Below are 20,061 nucleotides of genomic sequence, written 5' to 3'. Positions count from 1 at the left end.
GAGCACAGACTCAAGACTACAAACTCACCAAGTCTTACCAAGAAACACACTTCCTGGGGACAAAGTTCAGATTTTATCAAACAGCTAAATGTAAACTCTTGAAAGTCTAAAATTTACTCAGCAACTATTGAACATTATTGCTCTAAAGACTAGCAAGACCGCAACCTCTCAGGGACTCCATTTGTGTGGTTATAGTCTGAAGTTCTATTTGTAACACCTCCATCTTCTACATGGTGAAAGGTAGATTCTGATCCTTTTATAAAACCAAAAGCAGGTTTCCAGCTTGCCAGAAAGGGTCTCCACCACACAGATGAACTGAGCACAGGTGTGCAGGCTTGTCCTAATCATGAAAAAGACAACAGAAAATATAAAAAGTGAGCTCTGTGAACTTGGGATATGACTGACCATTCCTTTCCATAGTGTGCCTTGGCTGATTTGAGGAAAGAAACTATTGCTTCTGTACTTCATCCCTGCATTTATATCATGTTCACACTGATTTGGAACTCAATTTAAAAAGCCATAGAAAGTCACTGTGTCCAAGTGTAATTAGCTCCAAGGAGCTCCAGCCTGCTTTTGCCCTGATGCGTGGCTTTGGGCCCAGCCTAGGTCTGCTGGAATCTTGATATCTTCTGTGAAAAATGGGAATCCAAGAGCACTGACTCAGGAGGTTATTGAGAGAAGATGAAATAAGGTGTTCTAGAAAGTAGTTGGTATGCCTGGCTGAGGGTCTCCTCCTCTGTACCCACCAGTTACTATAAAACCAGCCTTTCTCATTTCCCCTCTGACTCCTAGGCTTAGAGGGACCTTTCCAACAAGACTAAATATGGCAGTGGAAGTTCTCAAAGTAAAATTCGACATCAAGGTTCCTGTAGTATCCTAGCTTTGTGGTATCTTGTCCTCATTGCATAGTAGGGCAGAGGCCAGCACCACTGCACAGAGCCAGGCACATGGGTGTGAGCAATATCCCAATTTCCTTTCAGCTCTGGAACCAGGCAGGAGCACTGGGATCATAGACATTTTTCCAGGTGTGGTACAGTATGTCTGTTTCTAAGTAGCATGTGATGGAGGAGGAGGGGGGGGTGAGAAACAGGGGTGGAGGAGCAAGAGGAGGAGGAGGAGAAGAAGAAAAGAACACAAGATGAAACTTGCTTTGGAGCTGAAAGACAAAACTATGACCATGGAGGGGCATTTCAATGAAAGCAGACTCGGTTCATGAGGAGGCCAAGACTTGTGTGACCACATGAGGCCTGTGGCACAGCTATAGAGCAGGGCTGTTCCAGCACTGTTCTCTCCATCTGAAAACTGAATGAACTGTACATACAACTGACTGAAGACTTCTAGAGACATTACACACTGAAAAAATGACCTGTGATTTAAGAAAGACTTAAAATAATAGATTAAATAAACACAAGGTTTTGAAGACCACTTGGGGTGCTTTTTGTAACCAATAACAAAAGTCAAAATGTCTCAAAAAATCTTCCCTGATTTTTCCCTCTGTCTCACAGTGCATTTATTTTTGTTGTAAAAGGGGTATCACAATGTTAAAGGGAACCTTGAAAATGTGTATATCAGCTTACCAAAGCTTTAGTTTTTACATATCATCTCCTGTGCTTTGTCTGAACATCGTTTTTCATAGGTATAATTCCAGTGCCCATTTGCAGTTCTTAATCAAACATTTTCCCACATCATTACCATAGTCTTTAAAATTATCATTAGTAGTCTATGAATTTGAGAATTTGCTTATTATGTTCCAATTGTTAAGACATTCATGTTTCTGGATTGGCTGTGATTATTATAGACACTGTTTGGTAGAATTAAAAACTTTATGGTTATTTCTTCACAGTGGGATTACTGAGGCTAAAATATCTTGCTATGAAATTTCATTTCCTTTTTAAACTGTTAGGGATTAAAAAAACGTTTAGATATACAGGTGAAAGAGAACAATGTAACCATCAGTGTCTCCTCTAAGGAGGAATAAAACTCCCTGCCCCTGCAATTCAGCAGAGACAATGTCCAGGCTCTGCCTGCACAGGGACATGTGTGTCCAAGACTCACAATACCAACAAATATAGCTGAAGGAAAGAATTAAAAAGCCCACAAATTGCCATCTATTTAGGTGGTAGTGTACAAGGTGATGACTAATGTGCATGTGTTAAGACATTCAAAGTCAGTTTTCCTGGATGACATGTGCTTGTGTGCTTGCTTTGCCTAAACAAACCTGGCCTGACTCAGCCCTGCAATATCAGGTCTGATGGAAACTACTTCCTCCCATAGCCTTGTAATGTAGAAATTATTTCATGAATGAGGAAACTGAGGACTAGTAACATGAATATGTATCTTATTAAACAGGATGTGTACAAAAATTAAAAGAAAAAAGGCAAAGAGGAAAACCTTCCGGGAAGGGGGCTCAGCAAATGTGGAATGCCGCACCTGGCCCATCTAAGATCTCCAGATCACTTAGTTCAACCCCTCACTCTACCCACCTGGAAACTGGTATCAGAGAAAAAAGCAACTCGCCCAAGGTCAGACATTTATTCCTGGTGGAGCTGGAACACAAACACGTGCCTTCTGGCTGGTTTTATTGTGCCTCTGTTCTGATAGATTTGCAACCTTCAGTTCACTTTGCAACTGATCGTCTTTCTGCCAAGTCTGTTAAACGTGGTTCCAATCTAGGCCAAGCAAAATGATATGAGGTCTTTTTTGTGTTCCTGGCATTTCCACAGAAAAAAACCTCTTATTTTTCTCCTATGTTGATGATGTTAAAAGCAACAGGACTCTGTCATATCTGTGAACCTCACTGACAGTCCTAGGTTAGGAGCATCCTGGAGAATGGCAGGTTAAGAGTTTTGACTCTACAGAGTCAACAGCTTCATGTATAGTCGCACATCCCCAATCCCCAGCCACAAGACTGGACCAAAGGAAGGAAGTATGTGCATTCAAGAAAGCTACAGTTCACATGGGGGTGACACATGGGGGTGATTTTCATCACAAGAGGGCAGCATGCTCCATTAATTCATTCATTATATAAAAGTGGCCCAAAGAGTCAACAGTGCATGGGGCCTGGCACATTATTATATTTAATTAAGACTCAAACCCAAGTACATTGTGCTAAGAGCAATATTATCTTAAGCCCATTCATCCATGAATTCAAAGATGTCCACAAGTGCAGAGAGTTGGCCAAGGATACATTAAATGAGCATTTGGCAAGTTCTCCAGGGACCAAAGGTTTGGGTTCAAATCCTAATGCTACTAGTAGCAGTGTGACCTTGGACAAATGACTCACCTTTTCTGTACCCGAATTCCCTCTCTGTATCATAGGGTTGATAAAATAGTGTTCCCCTTGTAGGGTTGTTTATGAATAAATGAATTAATTAATCCAGGCACAGTAGCATACACCTGTAATTCCAGCTGTTTAGGAGACTGAAGCAGGAGGAACACAAGTTTGAGGCCAGCCTGGGCAACATAGTGAGACCCTGTTTCAAAATAAAATATAATATAAATAATAAAAAATATAAATAAGAAAGGCCAGGGATGTAGCTCAGTGGTAGTACTCAGTCCCTGGTACTAAAAAAAATTAATACAAAGCTCTTAAAAAACAGTCCTATATGTAGTTATGGCTTCCAAAGTGGAAATTCTTGTTACCCAATTAAATTTTTTTCTTTCCAGCATTGCCTTAATGGGAATTAGGATAAGGCTGGCGATAAGAGGAGATATAGTGGACCATCTTTCATAACCCTAAGAGCACCAAGACGACATCACCGTTTCAAATGGCAAAGTCCAGACTTTTAAGCCCAGAGACCAGAAGCCATATTCAAGGTTGAATACCTACCTAAGGGATTAGAACAATACATTGCCCACTTTTGAAACTGTCTTCACTTTTGTTTTGTAAGGGAACCACGCATCTCATGGATAAAGCAGCATGGATTAGGAAAGCCAAAAGCTTGGTTTGCATTATGATTTGATTTCACAGAGAGTAGAGTAGATGATCTGGCTTTCCACACTGAAATGATTTGGCTGAAGGTTCTTTCTTTCCTATCAGGACACGGCTCTCTTTCTGGCATTCTTCTTACTCACTCATGAACATTGCTACTGATTTTCCTGCCTGTAGCAAAAACCAGAGCTGGAGAGGAAGGCAGAAGAGAAACAGAACAAATGGGAGGGTAGGAAGTAGGTGGGTTAATTTCTAGAATCTTGACTTCTATATCAAGTCTTCCTCTTGCTGTGTCTAGGGGGCTTCCAGTGTGTGTGAGGCCATCAGCCTGGCAGTCTGGGCACAGTGAAGTTTTATGGGGTCAGCAAGCTTATCACCTACTGAGCAACCATGTGGAGCATCCCAGTTGCCCACTGCTGCATTTAGATTTCCAACACAATGTCCTCTAGGTGATGTGTAAGATCTTTTTCCACACACGGCATGGTGGCATGTGCCTGTAATCCCAGAGACTCAGGAGAAGGCTGAGGCAGGAGGATCACAAATTCAAAGCTAGCCTCAGCACAGGAGTGAGACTGAAAATAAAAAGGCCTGGGGATGTAACTCAGGCTAAAACATCCCTGGGTTCAAATCTCAGTATTGGAAAGAGAAGTAGGGGAGGGGGGGTCTTTTTCCTTCTGCTGAAATAACGCACTTGTTTCATTTTCCAGAAGGACCCACTGGTGGTCAACAAAAGCCTTCCATTTGATTCAGGAAGTCAAGTGTTTTCAACTTTTTCCTTATCACCCCCGCAAAGACTATTAAAGATACTTTTCTAATCCCCCTCCTCCAGTACATTTTAATACATAGAAACACTGTATATCTCTTTATCCTCCAAAGGGCCACAACCATGGAACATCTAAGTTCTTTTTTGTCTCTTAAGAACCCATTTCTGCCTCCTCAGGGGTGGTATCTCCTTGGTGAGAACACTTGATCCAGTCCAAACCTGAAGGTTCTTCTTATCCTACCATCTCCAAGAATCCCAAAGAGCTATCTGCCTTTCCATACATTATTCAACTTTTAATTTAATAAGCCTTAATGGCTTTAAATTTTACATTCTCTTGCTTTCTTTTCCTTCTTTTATCTGTCCTGAAGGTAGCTGTAATCTAAGTGCAAAAACTTTGCTTATGTCGTAAAAAAAAAATTCTGTTTGCAAAAGGGGAACAATCCCTCTGGACAGCTGTCATCTGAAGCACTCTAGCCCATGCAGCCTCAGAGAAGAATTTTCGAGATGTGTCCCTAACTCCTGCCACCAGCCAGTGGGCAGGACTTGAGGCCACATTTGCCTTTGCTGCTGTCCCACTTCTCTTTCTCACTTCCTGGATCCCCTACTCTCCAGCCCCCTTCAAGACACCCAGATATGTCTAGAATTCCCCTTTTGCAATACAACCCAAGCTTCTGCCTGCCCCAGGCTGCCAACCTCCTTCATCAGCCCTCCCCAAACATCACCACCAAGTTCAGCTCGACATTAGAACATTAGACCAAGTCAAGTAATTCAGGAAGTACAGCTATCTGATGAGCTTACCCCTTTAAATACTTTACGTATCAGAATAAGGGCTGGTTGAACAAAAAAGTTCTAATTAGGCACATAAATGCAGAGACTTAAGGACAAATCTTTGTGTCCCCCCTCAACTGTCATCTGTGCAATCTCAGAAGGATTCCAGAACGTGGTTGGCATTTCTGGAAAGGTTTGATCCCTGCAATGTCTTAAGTATGAGTTGAGAAAGTCCATCTATCCATGTATTCATCTTACACATAAATACTGAATATCTACTTTCTGCCAGATAGTGTGTGCTGTTAGGAGAATAATGGCTAGGGTTATGTCTGGAACTTTTTAACCTGTTTACAAGTTAGTAAGTTAGACTGTTATTGGTTCATGGATGCTGACACAGACACAGCCTCCTAGGTCAGAGGCGTAGAGCTGTGACAGGACAGTAGACAGCATGAGCACCGGCAGGTCTGCACATTTTCCATGCTCCTTATCCCCACAGGGATAGTATGGTGGGGTCCAGGTGGATGCTACACATACATATATAGTGGCTTTGCAGAAGAACACTGAGCATGGGGACCCTGATATGTTACAGAAAGCAGCAAGCAAGTCTGCTGTCTCTCCTGGAGGAAGATGATAGTTCAGACCTCAAGATATCTATGATCAACATAATATCTGCTGGGAAACAGCCTGGGAAGAGTAGTCAGGGCCAACAATTGTCCACATAGCCAGCAACAAGGATGCTCAAGATGCAGGCAGACTACCTCTCCCAATAGTGAGCTAAAACACAGGGACCCTGCCCTCCTACCATGTCCAGTCTACTGGGGAAGATGCAAGTATTTATTCAAATCATCAGTCAGCCATAAATATCAAATTACAACCATGATGAGGACTCAGAGGGTCTATCATAAGGTACATTCATTGCCCCCAGAACAGGGAATATGATATGAGGGGAGGAAGGTGAGAGATTCAGTAGTCAAAACAGCCTGGGAAAGGCCCTGTGGTTGCTGAAAGCCTGGCCACTGCAAAGGAGCATGGTTCAGGAGGAGGAGCACAGCATGGGCATGGCTGGGAAGAACAAGGTAGGGGCCCATTCCTGGACAGGCCAGGATTTTCTTAGACTATAGGTCGTGACCTGCTAGGGGGTTGTTTTGGTATAACCCTGATTTCTGTTTTTAAAGGTGAAGCAGAATGTCAGAGTTCATCAGAGAGTAGCTTTGAGAAGCAATATGGATCTAGAGCCAGAAAGACACTAACTTGTTAATAAAGCATAAGTATTGTTTTGTTAACACTTTTCTACATAAAATATGTGCCAATTATACTGAGTCTCAATATAAGTTGTGTTTCTTATTATGGGTAAAAGTTTAAAAAGTTTAAGGGTTTTGGTCTTTGAGAGTCAGTGAAGCCACTACAAGGTTTCAGCAGAGGAATATGGTGACATCAGGTTTATATTTCCAAAGATGCTTTGGCTAATGTATGGAGATTGGGTTGGGGGCCTTGAGGCAACCGCTGAGTTGCTCTTATAGTTGAGGCAGAGTAGATAGTGGCTAATGGACAGTTCTGGAAGGTGGCAGTTCTGGATTCTGACATTGAATACAGAGGTTTTGAGAGCCAGTTTTTGTATTCTGTGGTTGGGGCTTCAATCAGCATCGGAGTCCACCTGGAATATTAGTGCTCTCAGTTAGGACTTTCCTGTTTGCAAATAATAGAATCTTCCTTTGAGTATCTTAGGCAAAGGGGGAATTTTATAGGATGAATCCTTTAAATTCATAAAAATTTTTCCCTATAACCTAGAGGCTAGAAGATCAATATGGAAAATGGGCAGGAATCAAGACTGTTCTGGAAGGCTTAAAAAGTGGCACAATCAACATGACCAGGACTCCTGATAGTACTTTTATCTTTACCCATATTCAAAGCTCTGAGCAAACACATCCAACTGAGCAAGTTTAGTCACAGGCCATGCCACAGCTGCCAGGAAATAGGGCAAGGGAGGGCGTAGGCCCTTTGTTTTCCACAGTAGGAATTGGGGTGTTATCCCCCACACCCCACTGCAAGACGACTCACAGGGCTAGGTTCTCTCAGAAGAAAAGGGCCCTGAATTCTGAACCACCACAGTTCAACACAAGTCCATGATAATTTCTGATAGGAAATGAAGGACTTAAGCATAGAATTTTGGAGAAGGAGTGATGGTAAGGGATGTGATAAAGATCAGCCTCTTCCCTATCTTCTTGGCACCACTTCAGCTCTCCCTAACCTTAGGGAGCATGAAAAACTTTCTAAAATGTGACTGAGATGGCAGGTGAGAGGGTACTTAATATACTTTAGAAAGATGAATTTGAGCCAGGCACAGTGGCACATGCCTTGGATCTCAAGTTCCAAGGACAACCTGGGTGATACAATGAGACCCTCAGCAATTTAGTCAGATGGTTTCAAGATAAAATTTAAAAGGAGCTGTTAAAAGTTCCCCTGGGTTAAATCATCAATACCATTAAAGAGAGAGAGAGAGAGAGAGAGAGAGAGAGAGAGAGAAGCTATATTTGATGTTCTTTGTATCTACATATGTTGAAACAAAGTTAAACCTTATTTTATTTGTGTATTGATCTACATTTTTTTTCAGTTTAATTTTTAAAATTTTTATTTGTTATATATGACAGCAGAATGCACTACAACTCATTGTACACAAACAGTGCACAAGTTTTCATGTCTCTGTTTGTACATGGTCTTTATTTTATTACTATAATTAAGTCCTTAAGGCTGAATAATTTTATAAAGACAAGGGGTTTATTTAACTCACAGTTCTGGATGCTCAAGAGATGCATCAGATTGGCTCCAGTAAGGACCTCAGGGAAGATGGTGTCACAATGGTGGGAACACATACAAGAGGAAGAGAAAATATGGCCAGCCAGGAGAGCCAGAGAACTCTGGAGTGGCTGGTCTTTTTTTTTTATAACAACCCTCTTTTAAAAATTTGCTCAGGATCCCACAAGAACTATCTTAATCCCTTCCAAGGGCATTCCCCAATGATATAAGGATCTACAAGGCTCCACCCCTTAAAAGTTTTAACATCACCTAAGGACCAAGTTTCCAATATAACAAACCCCTAGGAGACAAAACTATAGCCAAACAATGGTAATTGGCAAATATATTATTCTCATAGAGCTGAAAAGCAATTTAAAAAATAAAATAAATTATTTTTATTATATCCAACACAATTGATCTTAGAACTTGATATAGGGATTATGAAAACAGACTCACAGATGGACTTTATCTAATCAAATGGGCAACTGAGATGTTGTATATATGTGAACAACTTCTGTATTTATGCATTTATTTGTGCATTTATGTTGCAACAGTATGATAGATGGTTGTAGTAAGTGGTCCTAAATAAATCATTTCCGTTTACATGACTTGCAAACACAATGCAAGCAGAAGCACAGAAAGTACTTGCAGATAGGGGCCTGTCCTCTTTTGCTGCTGGGGACCTTTCCACTACCATGCATATCATCTTAGGCAGGCCTGCTGGAGATCCACATTCCAGCCTGTACCTTTCTCCAGACAGGGGAGTGAGGTAATATTAAACCAACTAGCTCCCCGCCCATCCACCTGCTGGTTGTAGCTGCATGAACAAGTCCAGGCAAGAGCCCAAATTTATGACTCATGAGTCATAAACTAATCATGAGTTAATTAAGACCAACTGTGATTTTAAACCACTACATTTTTGGAGTACTCTGTTACCCCAGCAAGAAATAATTGAAACAGTATGTAAAAGTTAAGGAAGGCTAACTGCTGTAATAGACCCCCAAAACATAATGGCTCAAATACAACAGAAGTCTATCTCTTGCTAGTACACAGTCCAAGCAGGTTTCAGATTGGTGGTAGGGAATCTCTGTTTCATTTTATCATTGGGTTTCAATCTGTCAGTCCTCACCATCTTCCATGTGTGGTTTCCAAGGTCATCTTAGGCAGTGCCAACTAGATAGCAGAAGCAAAGAAAGCATAGCAAACTGAAAGTTTTATTGGGTTCAGCTAAGAAATTGGACATATCTCTTCTATTCACATCTCATAGGCTAGAACTCAATCACATGACCCAGCCTAATTACAATGAAGGAGTGGGTGTGTGCCTAGGAAGATAAGGAGAAAGTTTGGTGACTAAAAGATTAATGCTAAGTTTTTTAGGAAATAAAAATCAACCGTTGCAGCATGGCATAGGGGAGTACAGGCTGAAGGCTAAAAACATCTGTAAGAGCACAAGATATCCCCAATGGGATTTTAGTTCTTTACTTATTAACCATATAATTTATGGGTTGACCTTCATTTCTTCATCTGCAAGCCAGGGGAATTATCATTTTTATTGGGTTGTTGTAAGATTAAATATAATTTAACCCCTACACTTAGCAGAACATCTAATAGATGGGCATTAATAGCTATTAACATTACGATTGCAGCTAGGTTGCTTATTATGAGAAATTGGAGTATGGAGACATAGACTAGCACTAAAATCTCCAGGTAACAGTAGTTAGTGTTTGATGAACACAGTTCTATTCTTAAGTCACCAAAGCCCAACTCCAAAAAAACAAAAATAAATAAAAGGAAGTTTATTTGGAATTTAACTTTTACAATTAGACATCTTTGCTAATCAGTGTCAATCCTCAGGTCATGTTATTATGTCCCAATAAGATTTTTAATATTCAGAGATGTTCCAGATTATCTTTTCCAAAGGTGAACACCATGATATGTCCCACCCCATGTGCTTTGCTTACTGTGTGAACACTAACATGCCTTCCCTTGGGTAGTAGGTCTGTCTTCTTCCTGTGAACTCGAAAAGAACTTTGTGTCTTCTACCAGGGTGGAAGTGACCCTATGTGACTTGTGAGATGAGATTATAAAATGCAATTCTGCCTTGCTTTCTTGGAACAACTGCTCTTGGAATCCCACCACTGCAGTGAGGAAGTCAAGTAGTTCTGTGGACATGCCATGTGTGTTCCTACAAACAGCCCCAGCTGAGGTCCCACTGACAGAGAGCAACAGCCACCAGACATGAGTGAGTGATCAGCTGACTCCAGCCTCACCCTGCTGCGTCTCCACTGACTCTAGCTGATACTGCATGGAGCAGAGAGGAGCTGACCCTGACAATCCCAGCTCAAATGCAGATTTGTGAAAAAAATATTATTGCCATTTAAGCTGCTAAATTAGCAGTTCTTTGTTATTGCTGCAAAAATAATTGGAAAACTAAATATAACATCATTAGTAAAACTTTTGATTTTGTAAACAGGATAAATAAAATATACTAAATAAAAATGAGTAAAGGGAAATATTTTTGAAGTGGTAAGAAAAGATAAATTAGATTTACCTACAGCACCGTAACTATCTCCAAAATACAATAGTGAAAAATTAATAATTAGAATGATATGCAGCAACATATACTTTGAAACATATTTAAAAAATCCTACATATTTTTCAAATATTTATAAAAACATAAATTTATAGAAGATAGAGCAGAAGGACATATATTATTAAATATACTAGCATATCTATAAGATTTGAGAATGGGAAAAACAGAAATCAAAAGATATAAATGAAACAGCCAAGAGAGTGTTCTGTAATTGCTGACCCTGATTCACAGTTCCTTCTGGCACAAAAGTAGAATCTATTTCCTGCTCTCTTGTGCAGTTAGGTGTAGCCAAATGATATTAGTCTTACAATGGAATGTAGGTAGAAGGAATATATGTTATTTCCAGGACAGACTACTTAGTAAGGAAAACTAATAGATACCAAGGATAGACCAGATCCTACTCAGGGTCATAAAAAAACCTTCACAAATTTCATATATATATTATATACTTGCACACACACACTTATTGATTTCTAGTTGGTTCCATTATGAAATATGTGTGTGTGTGTGTGTGTGTACAGAAAGATACCCAAAGAATCTCAAAACAGTGGAAAATGATAAGCAACACATTTCTAAATAATGCAGTTGCCAAAAATGAAGTTTCAAAGGAAATTAAAAAATATACTGAAGTGAATGAAAATACAATATATATAAAGTGACTGATGTGAAGCTAAAGCAACACTTGCAGAGATATTTACAGCATTAAATACTTAGAAAGAAAGGGGCTAAGGGTATAGCTCAGTGGCACAGCATATGCTTACAATGCACATATGTGAGGCCTTGGGTTCCAACTCCAGTGTTTTTTTTTTTTAAAAAAAAAAAAAGGAAAGGAAAAAAAATGGTGTCACATCTATAACAAAGTTCCCATCTCAAGGAATTAGGAAAAAAAAAAAAAAAGCAAAATAAGCCCAAAGCTAGCAGAAGAAAGAAAATAAAAAATAAAAATAAAAAAGAGTAGAAATAATGAGTTGAAATTAGACAAATAGAGAATAGAGAAAAATCAATCAAAACAAAAGCTTATTCTTTGATATGTCAATACAATTGACAAACTAATATTGACTAAAGACGGTGAGAGTGACAAGAGAGACAGGTAAGAAAAAGAAAGACAGGAATTACCAATGCCACGAATGAAAGGGGAGATTATTATAGATCCAGCAGACATTGTAAGGATAATAAAGAACTATATAAACCACTCTGCATGTAAATTTGACAACTGAACAGAAATACCAACTCCTTAAAATCTATGAACTATCAAAACTCACCCAAGATGAAACAGATAACTTGAAGTCATAACCACTAAAGAAACTGAATTAATGGCTTAAAAATTTTTGATAATTTTTGATAAGGAAGTCTCTAGGGCCCAGATTGTTTTACTGCTGAATTGTGTCAAACAAAATAATAAATAAGCAATTTAAAACCACGTCTTCCAGAAAGTAGAAGAAAACAACTTATAAGAAGGGTTTGGGGCTGGGGATGTGGCTCAAGCGGTAGTGCGCTCACCTGGCATGCGTGCGGCCCGGGTTTGATCCTCAGCACCACATACAAACAAAGATGTTGTGTTTGCCGAAAACTAAAAAAATAAAATATTTTAAAAAAATCTCTCTCTCTCTCTCTAACAAAAAAAAAGAAGGGTTTGGAGGGCAGGGTTGCAAAGTTCATACACAAAAATCAATCTTACTTCTGTGGACTGGCACTGAATATGTCAAAACTCTAATTAAAAACACGACACTAGGGGTGGGGCTGTAGCTCAGTGGTAGAGCCCTTGCCTCTCAGGTGTGAGGCCCTAGGTTTGATCCTCAGCACCACATAAAAATAAATAAATATATTGTGTCCATGTACAACTAAAAAAAATATTTTTTAAAAAACATGATACTATTTACAATTGATCCCCAAATTTTTCTTCAGTCTAAATCTAACAAACTACTGCAGGATTTGTATGAAGAAAACTAGAAACCTCTCATGAAAAAGTTTTTAAAAGACTGAAATAAATAGAGAACAGTGTGTGCTTATGATTCACAGACTGAAGATGTTAATTCTCCCCAAACTAATTCATTGGCTTAATGAAATTTTATCTGAAATATTTTTTTGTAGATAAGAGAACTATTTTTAAATTTACACGGAAATGTAAGAAAATCAGTAAAATCACACTGCCCAGTTTCGAAATTACTGCTCTCTCTCTATAGAAATCAAGACAATTAGGTACCTGGTAGAGGGACAGATACACGTCAGTGGAATAGGACATAAGTAAATTCACGTAAGTAAAGTCAATGGATTTTGACAAAAAGGCAAAAGCAATTCAAAGGAGAAAGGATTTTTTTTTTTCAACAAATAGTGTTAGAAGAATGATATCCTTAGCTAAAAATGAACCTTGACCTAAACCTCACATTTGAAAGCAAAAATCCACTCATTTTGTTCAGGATTACTGTGGTAATTACATGCATCTCTATATATGATTAAATTTTATCCAAATGTGAAGAGTAAAGCCATCAAACTTTTAAAAGATAACACTACAGAGAATTTTTATGACCCAAGGCTAGGTGGAGTTCTTAGACATAATGCCCAAATCATGATTCATAAAAGAAAACTACCAATAAGTTGGACTTTATCAAACCAAATCATTTTGCTAAGAAAGATCCTGTTAAGAGTATGAAATACAAGGTGCAGACTGGGAGATAATATTTGTGATTCATAATTCTGACAGGAGACTTATATTCAGAATTTAAAAATCTCTAAAAGCAACAGTAAAAAAAAAATAAATAAAAAGTCCAATTAGAAAATGTGCAAAAAGACTTAAACACTTCACCAAAGAGATTATTCAAATGTTCAATGTTAAGCACATGAAATGATGTTCAATACCATTAACTACTGAAAAAATACAAATTAAAGTCATGATGATATAAACACCTATTAGAATGACATGGAAAAAACAAACAAATAACAACTCCTGATAAGAACATAAAGCAGCTAGATCTCTCACACACCAAAAGTGGGAATATAAAACAATGCTCTGAAAAAGAGTTTGACAGTTTTTTTTTTTTTATAAAGTTAAATGTAGACAGTAAGACTCAGAAATTGTACTCCTGGATATTTACAGAAATGAGAACATGTATCGACACAAGAATCTACACATAAATATTTATAGCAACTTTCTTTGAATAGCTGACAACTTGAAATAACCCAAAAGTCCTTTAATAAGTGAATGGATAAGCTGTGGTTTATCTGCACACTAAAATACTATTTGGTAGTAAAAAAAAGAACAAACCATTGCTATATGCAACACACTGAAAGAATTTCAAGGTTGTTAGCCTGAGCAAAAAGAAGCCAATCTAAAAAGGTTATGTGCATTGTGTGATTCCACTTATATATCTATTGAAAAGACAAAATTGTGGTTATGGAGAACAGATCAGTGGTTGCCAGGCAGGGGTTACATTTGTAGAGAGGGTTATGATTATAAGATGGAGCCTGAGTGCTTCTTTATGATGATTAAATCATTTTGTTCAGGATTACTGTGGTAGTTACATGCATCTATATGTGTGATTAAATTTCACTGAATGATATGTAGAGAGAAAACAAGTAATTGATAAAATTCAAATGCATCTCCAGGTTAGTAGGCAGTATCATACAAATGTCAGTTTCTTGGTATTGATAATGTAGAGGTTATATAAGATTTTACTATTAGAGGGTTTAGGAATTCTGGGTGAAGGTACATAGGGATTCTTGCTACTTTTTACAATTCCTTGTGACTATAAAATTTATTTTCTAAAATTTTTTTTAGATGTTCATATTTATTTATATGTATTGCTGAGAATCGAACCCAGTGCCTCACACAAGCTAGGCAATGCTCTACCACTGAGCCACAGCCCCAGCCCTAAAATTATATTTTTAAAAAATGAAAAAAATTGGTATAAGATTCTATTATCTATGCTGATAATAAACTATGAAAAACATCAACTCTGTCTTACATTTCTGCCTAAACCTATTCCACACTTTCCTATTTGTAGCTCTCCTTTCTCTTCCCTCCTCCTCCCTCATCTTTGGAAATAAGCATACTAAAGCAAAGTCTCTTAAAATTGCAGCTTTCTAAAGCAGTTTTCCAGAACTTCGTGACTTTGCTGTTATTCTCCATTTCCCATCACTCCCCCCAGAGAAGCAGCTAAATTCCTCATATTTATTTAAGGGGGGCTTCCTGAGGTCCACTGCCTTATGGTGGCTTTGCCTTTTACTTATAAGAGGAATCTTGATGAGTTCCATTTTCTAGGGATTGCTTCAAAGAAGAGTCCTTTGTAGCCTGGGCTGTTCTTTTCATACTGATACTCCCTGCAAGAACACAAAGTGTATGTCATGCTAGGCACCCAGAAAAAGATTACTGGAAGACACACAACAAGGTATTAAATAAATTAGAGAATAAAAAGAATATTTTTCACTTACAAGAGAGACCAGACTCAAAATTGCTTCTGAAGAGCCATCTCACTTGATTTCATCATAAAACAGATGCAATGATTTCTCATAAATTCCATCTGTTATATAATAAAATATCTATGTATTATATACCAAAAAAAATTTTTTTGCAGCTTTCATATGAAGAGGACCCTAACATTTTATAATACAACATCTAATCCTGGCTATATCCAGATTTTGTGCCAATGTTAAGGACTTTTCAAATCCTGCCCTGGCCCATAAATTCCAAAACTCCTTGAACCTATTCAAGAAGTTCATCTTTTCCTGGCTCCAGGAGATGAAAAATTGTACATTGCAAACAAACAACAACAATAATAATCACTGAAAAATTATTTATTTTATCTAAAAAGCAAAAGAAGTAGAAGCCTCTAAACGACAGTAATGGGGCCCGATGATAGGCTTTAGGATTCAAATTACAATTTCCTTAGCCCAAGAGGGATCCTCTTTAGTGATGGAGGAAAAACTCTTCAAACTGACATGAATAGTACTATAAAATCCTACAACTGTTTTTGTAAGTGCAAAATTCTATTCTTTATAATTATAAAATTATGAGGTGATAGATCAGCTTTCACCAGTCTGATTTGCCTTGTGCTCTTTCTCATTTGCCCTTTCTCATTTCCCCCCTTTCCTCTCCTTCCCTTTCCTCTATTCTTGGCAAAATTTTATGAATTAATCAAAAAAAAGCACTCAGGTGTTATTTACATACTTATCCAGTCCAGATAAAATTCAAATGATTTTTTAAGTTTCTTAAGCTTTACTCATATTGGCTTTTAAAAATTTTTTCTTGCTAAAAGTAACAGAAGAGAAAAAAGTTAGCCATGAGCTAGAATAACGGCCTTGGTTACTATGTTGTAAGATATGAAAGGCAGGAAAACTAGAACCTTTTGATGTGATTTAAATTTTTGGTTTAAGAATATGGAGGTCTGTTGAATATAAACATTAGAGAGTTTTATTAGAGAATAATCCAGGTAATACTCCTGATGATATCCCTTTAGACAAATTGAAATGAATTTAGTTTAAAAACAACTGTGCTGACACACTGTTTTTACCATCATGTAAAATGTCAGTACAAAGTGCTCGTCTGTACAAGACTTGGATTTAGTTTTTTTAGGATTTAAATTCTCTAAAACTTGGATTATGGATCTTGATTTAATCATGTGAAATTCTTATGCTACAAATCATAAGGATTAAGTGTGTAAACATGAATTGTAATTTTTAGATCTACAGTTTTAAGAACTTAGGCTCATATTTACTAGATTTAATTAATAAACAGTATTTAGATACTCTGACAATTTCTAAGATATAAAACAATGGTCACTCAACATGGCTTTAACCTTGTCTTCTATTTTTATACACTGTAGAATGACTAAAGAGTAATCAAGTCCAAATGTCTTTGATAATATTTTTTGAATTTAAAATCTATAAATGATATAAAATGTATAGTCATGGAAGAAAAAATTTAGTTTCTGGTGTTATATATACCAGTTCTCTCTGTTGAAAAGAAATAGGTTATTTTGGTTAAGGTAAAAATTAATAAAATGGTTGAGACCACACCAGAATACAGTTACAAAGTAATACATCTCATGAGATAATGAATGTGAGGACCTCGTGTATATAGTTCAGTGGTAGAGCACTTACCTTACACACACAATGGAAGTGTTTACTGGTTTATTAAGGGAGCTGTTAATCTCATTATGATGATAAATTCAGTATAATGTATGTTGGCTTATTTAATATGTTCATAAAGGTAATTATTTTAAATTTATTACAATTTATGTATACCTAAACAAATATTTAGAAAGGCTTTAGAAAGTATATTAATAAAGGGCAAATTCTTCACAGTAAGTCATTATTTGGATTACAAAGTCAAATTAGAGTTTTCTTTCTATAAAATGACCCAACTCCTTCTGTACTCAGATAAACGTTATTTTTGAAAATAAAATATGGTGACTGGGAAAGGAGCCAAAACCAGTCACCTATAAGGAGCCTAAGGGATAGGGATTTGGTTTAAATAACCTTGCCAAAATGTGGTTTGAAATTCTTCTAGGAGTCAGTATAATGGGCATGTGTTTTGTTTTCCTGGGAGTGGCCACTGTCTACATCCATAGGTTTGCTAAGGGGGGCAAGGAAAAAAGGGTTGCCCATTTTCCCTATAAGTGGAATTTGATGGAAAGACATATATTTGGAGTTAATCGTTATTATAAATCAAAGGGTTTGGAGAACACGGATTAAGGAAGCATTTTCTTGATTGATGAAAAAAACTCAGTATGGTCATCTACCCCTGCTAGAAGGCTACTTGATATATTATGTAGCATGCAGTGTGTTACATAATACATGTTCAAAATAAAGTTAAAACCACAATAAAATGAAAAAGAAAAAAATATGGTGAGATCCCTATACTTTTGGCATACTCTTGAAGCAAAGTTCCTTGTTTTTGAAAAACTAAATTTCCTATAATCATCACCACGTACTTTTGCTGACCTTTTTACAGTATCAATATGTAAAGATTTCTTGCTTTTAAATAACACTTCATATTTTGTTTCCTTGTCAACTCTTCTTTAATTTTAATTTGCCTTTTCCAATTGAGAGTAAAACTGCTATACTCTCTTTTGAGTATCCTAGAATGGCCAAAAGGTTATTTGCTTCTGAATCTTGTAAACAGTAGAATAGAAATGGTTAAATTTATTTGGTATTTCCAAATTTTAACCTAAAACCATCATTATTTTCCAATTATAAAATAACAATAACTAACAAATCATTAGAAAAAAGTGATTTAGTATTAGAAAAACTACCTATGAGTCTTGATGCAGTGGGCCTTTTAAGGAGATCTTAGGCACTTGAATCTTAAAAGTTTTCTAGGAGGAGATGTCCTCTGATGGAGACTGCTAATTCAAGACCTGGAAGAGATGGTGACAAAATATGGACACTTTCTACCCAACATGGTGACAAAATATGGACACTTTCTACCTAACATGGAAGAATAAGAGTAATCATGAGTAATTTTCTCAAGGCTCTGTTTGTTGTTGTTGTTCTTGTTTTTTTTTTTTTCTGATTTATTAGTTCTTTTTAGTTATACTCGACAGCAGAATCCATTTTGATATAAACATACAAGTACAGAATGTATTTTGTTCCAGTTAGGATCTTCTTCTTATGGATGTACAAGACGGTGGGATCCACGATGTTGTTTTTATATATGTACACAGGAAAACTATGTCAGATTCATTCCACTGTCTTTCCTTTTCCTATTCCCAAGTTCTTTTTTATTCTTTTGCTTAGTTGCTAATCTTATTTGCTGTACTTTGGCACCCCCCATCAATCACCTAAAAGACTTCACAGAATCCTTGCACATATTCTCACAGTTAATTTAGAGCTGTTACTTTAAACACTACAGATGGTTGATTTTCTTCTACAGATCCCTTCTGATATTTAAATTTTCTTCACATTTGTTGGCCCCAGACTTCAGCCTTTTAAAACATGGAACTTACCCTAAGTCAATAAAATACTTCAGCTGAAATCATTACAGCAAAGCTCACTAGGACTGGGAACAGTACTGGAGCTAGCTTTCCTTGCTTCCACAAGGGTCAGTCTGTTCTCCTCAGACATTATACAGCCTGATTCACAAGAACTCTTTACCTTCACTCAGGAAATCTGCCTGCCTCAAGGAAAAAGCAGCTGGCTCACACTTGCTGTGATAAATGTGCTCCCAATACATCACAATGTAGGAGGTGCAGCTAAAACAGTGCACAGAGGAATATTTCTAGCATTCTATACAAATTCAGGACATAAACAAGGAAGGAACACCTCCCCTATTTTAATGAGGCCCCCAATTCCCAGATAACAAAACCAAAGATACTACAAGAAAACTATAGACCATGTCCCTCATGGATACAAATGTGGAAAACCTGTGACCAATTATTAGCAAATTGAATAAAAAAATATATAGTTGATTCAACATTCAAGAAAGGTACTTTCCTCCCTCATGACCTTTATATGATAGGCTTCTCATTACTTAGCTCACACAGTGCCAGTTAAGTGTTGGGTACTGTTTCAATCCCAAAGGTATGATGGGTAAAACAGTGCTCAAAACTATCAAAAGTCCCTGATTTCACAACACTTATTGTGGAAGAGTGAAATAAATGTAAAATCTGCCAGGTAAGTGTTATAGAGAAGGAGAAAGAGGGTGAAGGAAACAGGGAATGCAAAAGTGAGGGCAGATTAAGGAGCTGCTAAGATGTTCGTTTAATACATAGTATGGTTAAGGTAAGTTGTCTGCTGAAGCCCAAACTGCCAAAACAAAAAGGAAGTGAAAGCAGCAGCTTGTGGATACCTGCAGGAAGTGTCACAGGCAAAGGGAAGGACAAGCGCCAAGGCCCTTGATCTTAGGCAAAATGGGGCATGCCTAGTGTATTTTTAGGAACAGATTTGGGGCAACAAATAAGGAAAATATTGAGAGAAGATAAGGTAGAGAGGACACAGGGAAGGGCACGTACAGGCACTCCAGGCGTTATAGGGCCTTTTAAGTCTCTAAGATGGGAGCCATGGGGTTGGGGGTTCACACAGGAGTAGCATGATCTGACATTATACTGGTTAGCTTATAACTTAACTCCTATTCCTTGATCCATCCACTTTAGACAAGAATGCTCACTGAGCTGGGGGCAGTGATGCACACTGGTAATCCCAGAGACTCAGGAGGCTGAGGCAGGAGGATCGAGAGTTCAAAGACAACCTCAGCAACTTAGTGAGACCCTGTCTTTA

General features: G+C 37.6%; 2 protein-coding genes and 1 long non-coding RNA gene across 5 annotated transcripts in view; 2 read left to right on the top strand and 1 right to left on the bottom strand.

Moving 5' to 3' along the window:
* The window catches only part of Nod1 (nucleotide binding oligomerization domain containing 1), a 64,826-nt gene extending 53,060 nt beyond the window's left edge, over nt 1–11,766 (top strand). The window contains exon 13 of one of the 3 annotated variants that reach the window (XM_071613978.1): nt 10,400–11,766. In XM_071613978.1, the coding sequence (XP_071470079.1) occupies nt 10,400–10,415 (16 nt within the window). In that variant the 3' untranslated portion in view covers nt 10,416–11,766. Of the gene's footprint in view, nt 1–3,666 lie in introns of all 3 variants that reach the window. The other 2 variants (XM_071613976.1, XM_071613972.1) reach the window with 2 other exon arrangements.
* LOC114096143 (uncharacterized) lies at nt 90–3,463 on the bottom strand. Its single transcript, XR_003583368.2, has 3 exons — nt 3,284–3,463; nt 2,484–2,669; nt 90–340 (listed from the first exon to the last, which is right to left on the bottom strand). It is a non-coding gene; the product is annotated as an uncharacterized lncRNA (long non-coding RNA).
* A 5,494-nt stretch (nt 11,767–17,260) lies between the features above and the next one.
* Nucleotides 17,261–17,601, top strand: LOC114096120 (NADH dehydrogenase [ubiquinone] 1 alpha subcomplex subunit 1-like). Its single transcript, XM_027939599.2, has one exon. It carries the CDS (start codon nt 17,332–17,334, stop codon nt 17,536–17,538), a length of 207 nt encoding a protein of 68 aa, XP_027795400.1. The 5' UTR covers nt 17,261–17,331; the 3' UTR covers nt 17,539–17,601.
* Nucleotides 17,602–20,061: the final 2,460 nt, after the last annotated feature.

Source organism: Marmota flaviventris, chromosome 1 (assembly GCF_047511675.1).
Source record: "Marmota flaviventris isolate mMarFla1 chromosome 1, mMarFla1.hap1, whole genome shotgun sequence".
Lineage (NCBI taxonomy): Eukaryota > Metazoa > Chordata > Mammalia > Rodentia > Sciuridae > Marmota > Marmota flaviventris.
Note: the sequence above shows the minus strand (reverse complement) of the source record. Positions and strands in the feature narration are given on the sequence as shown.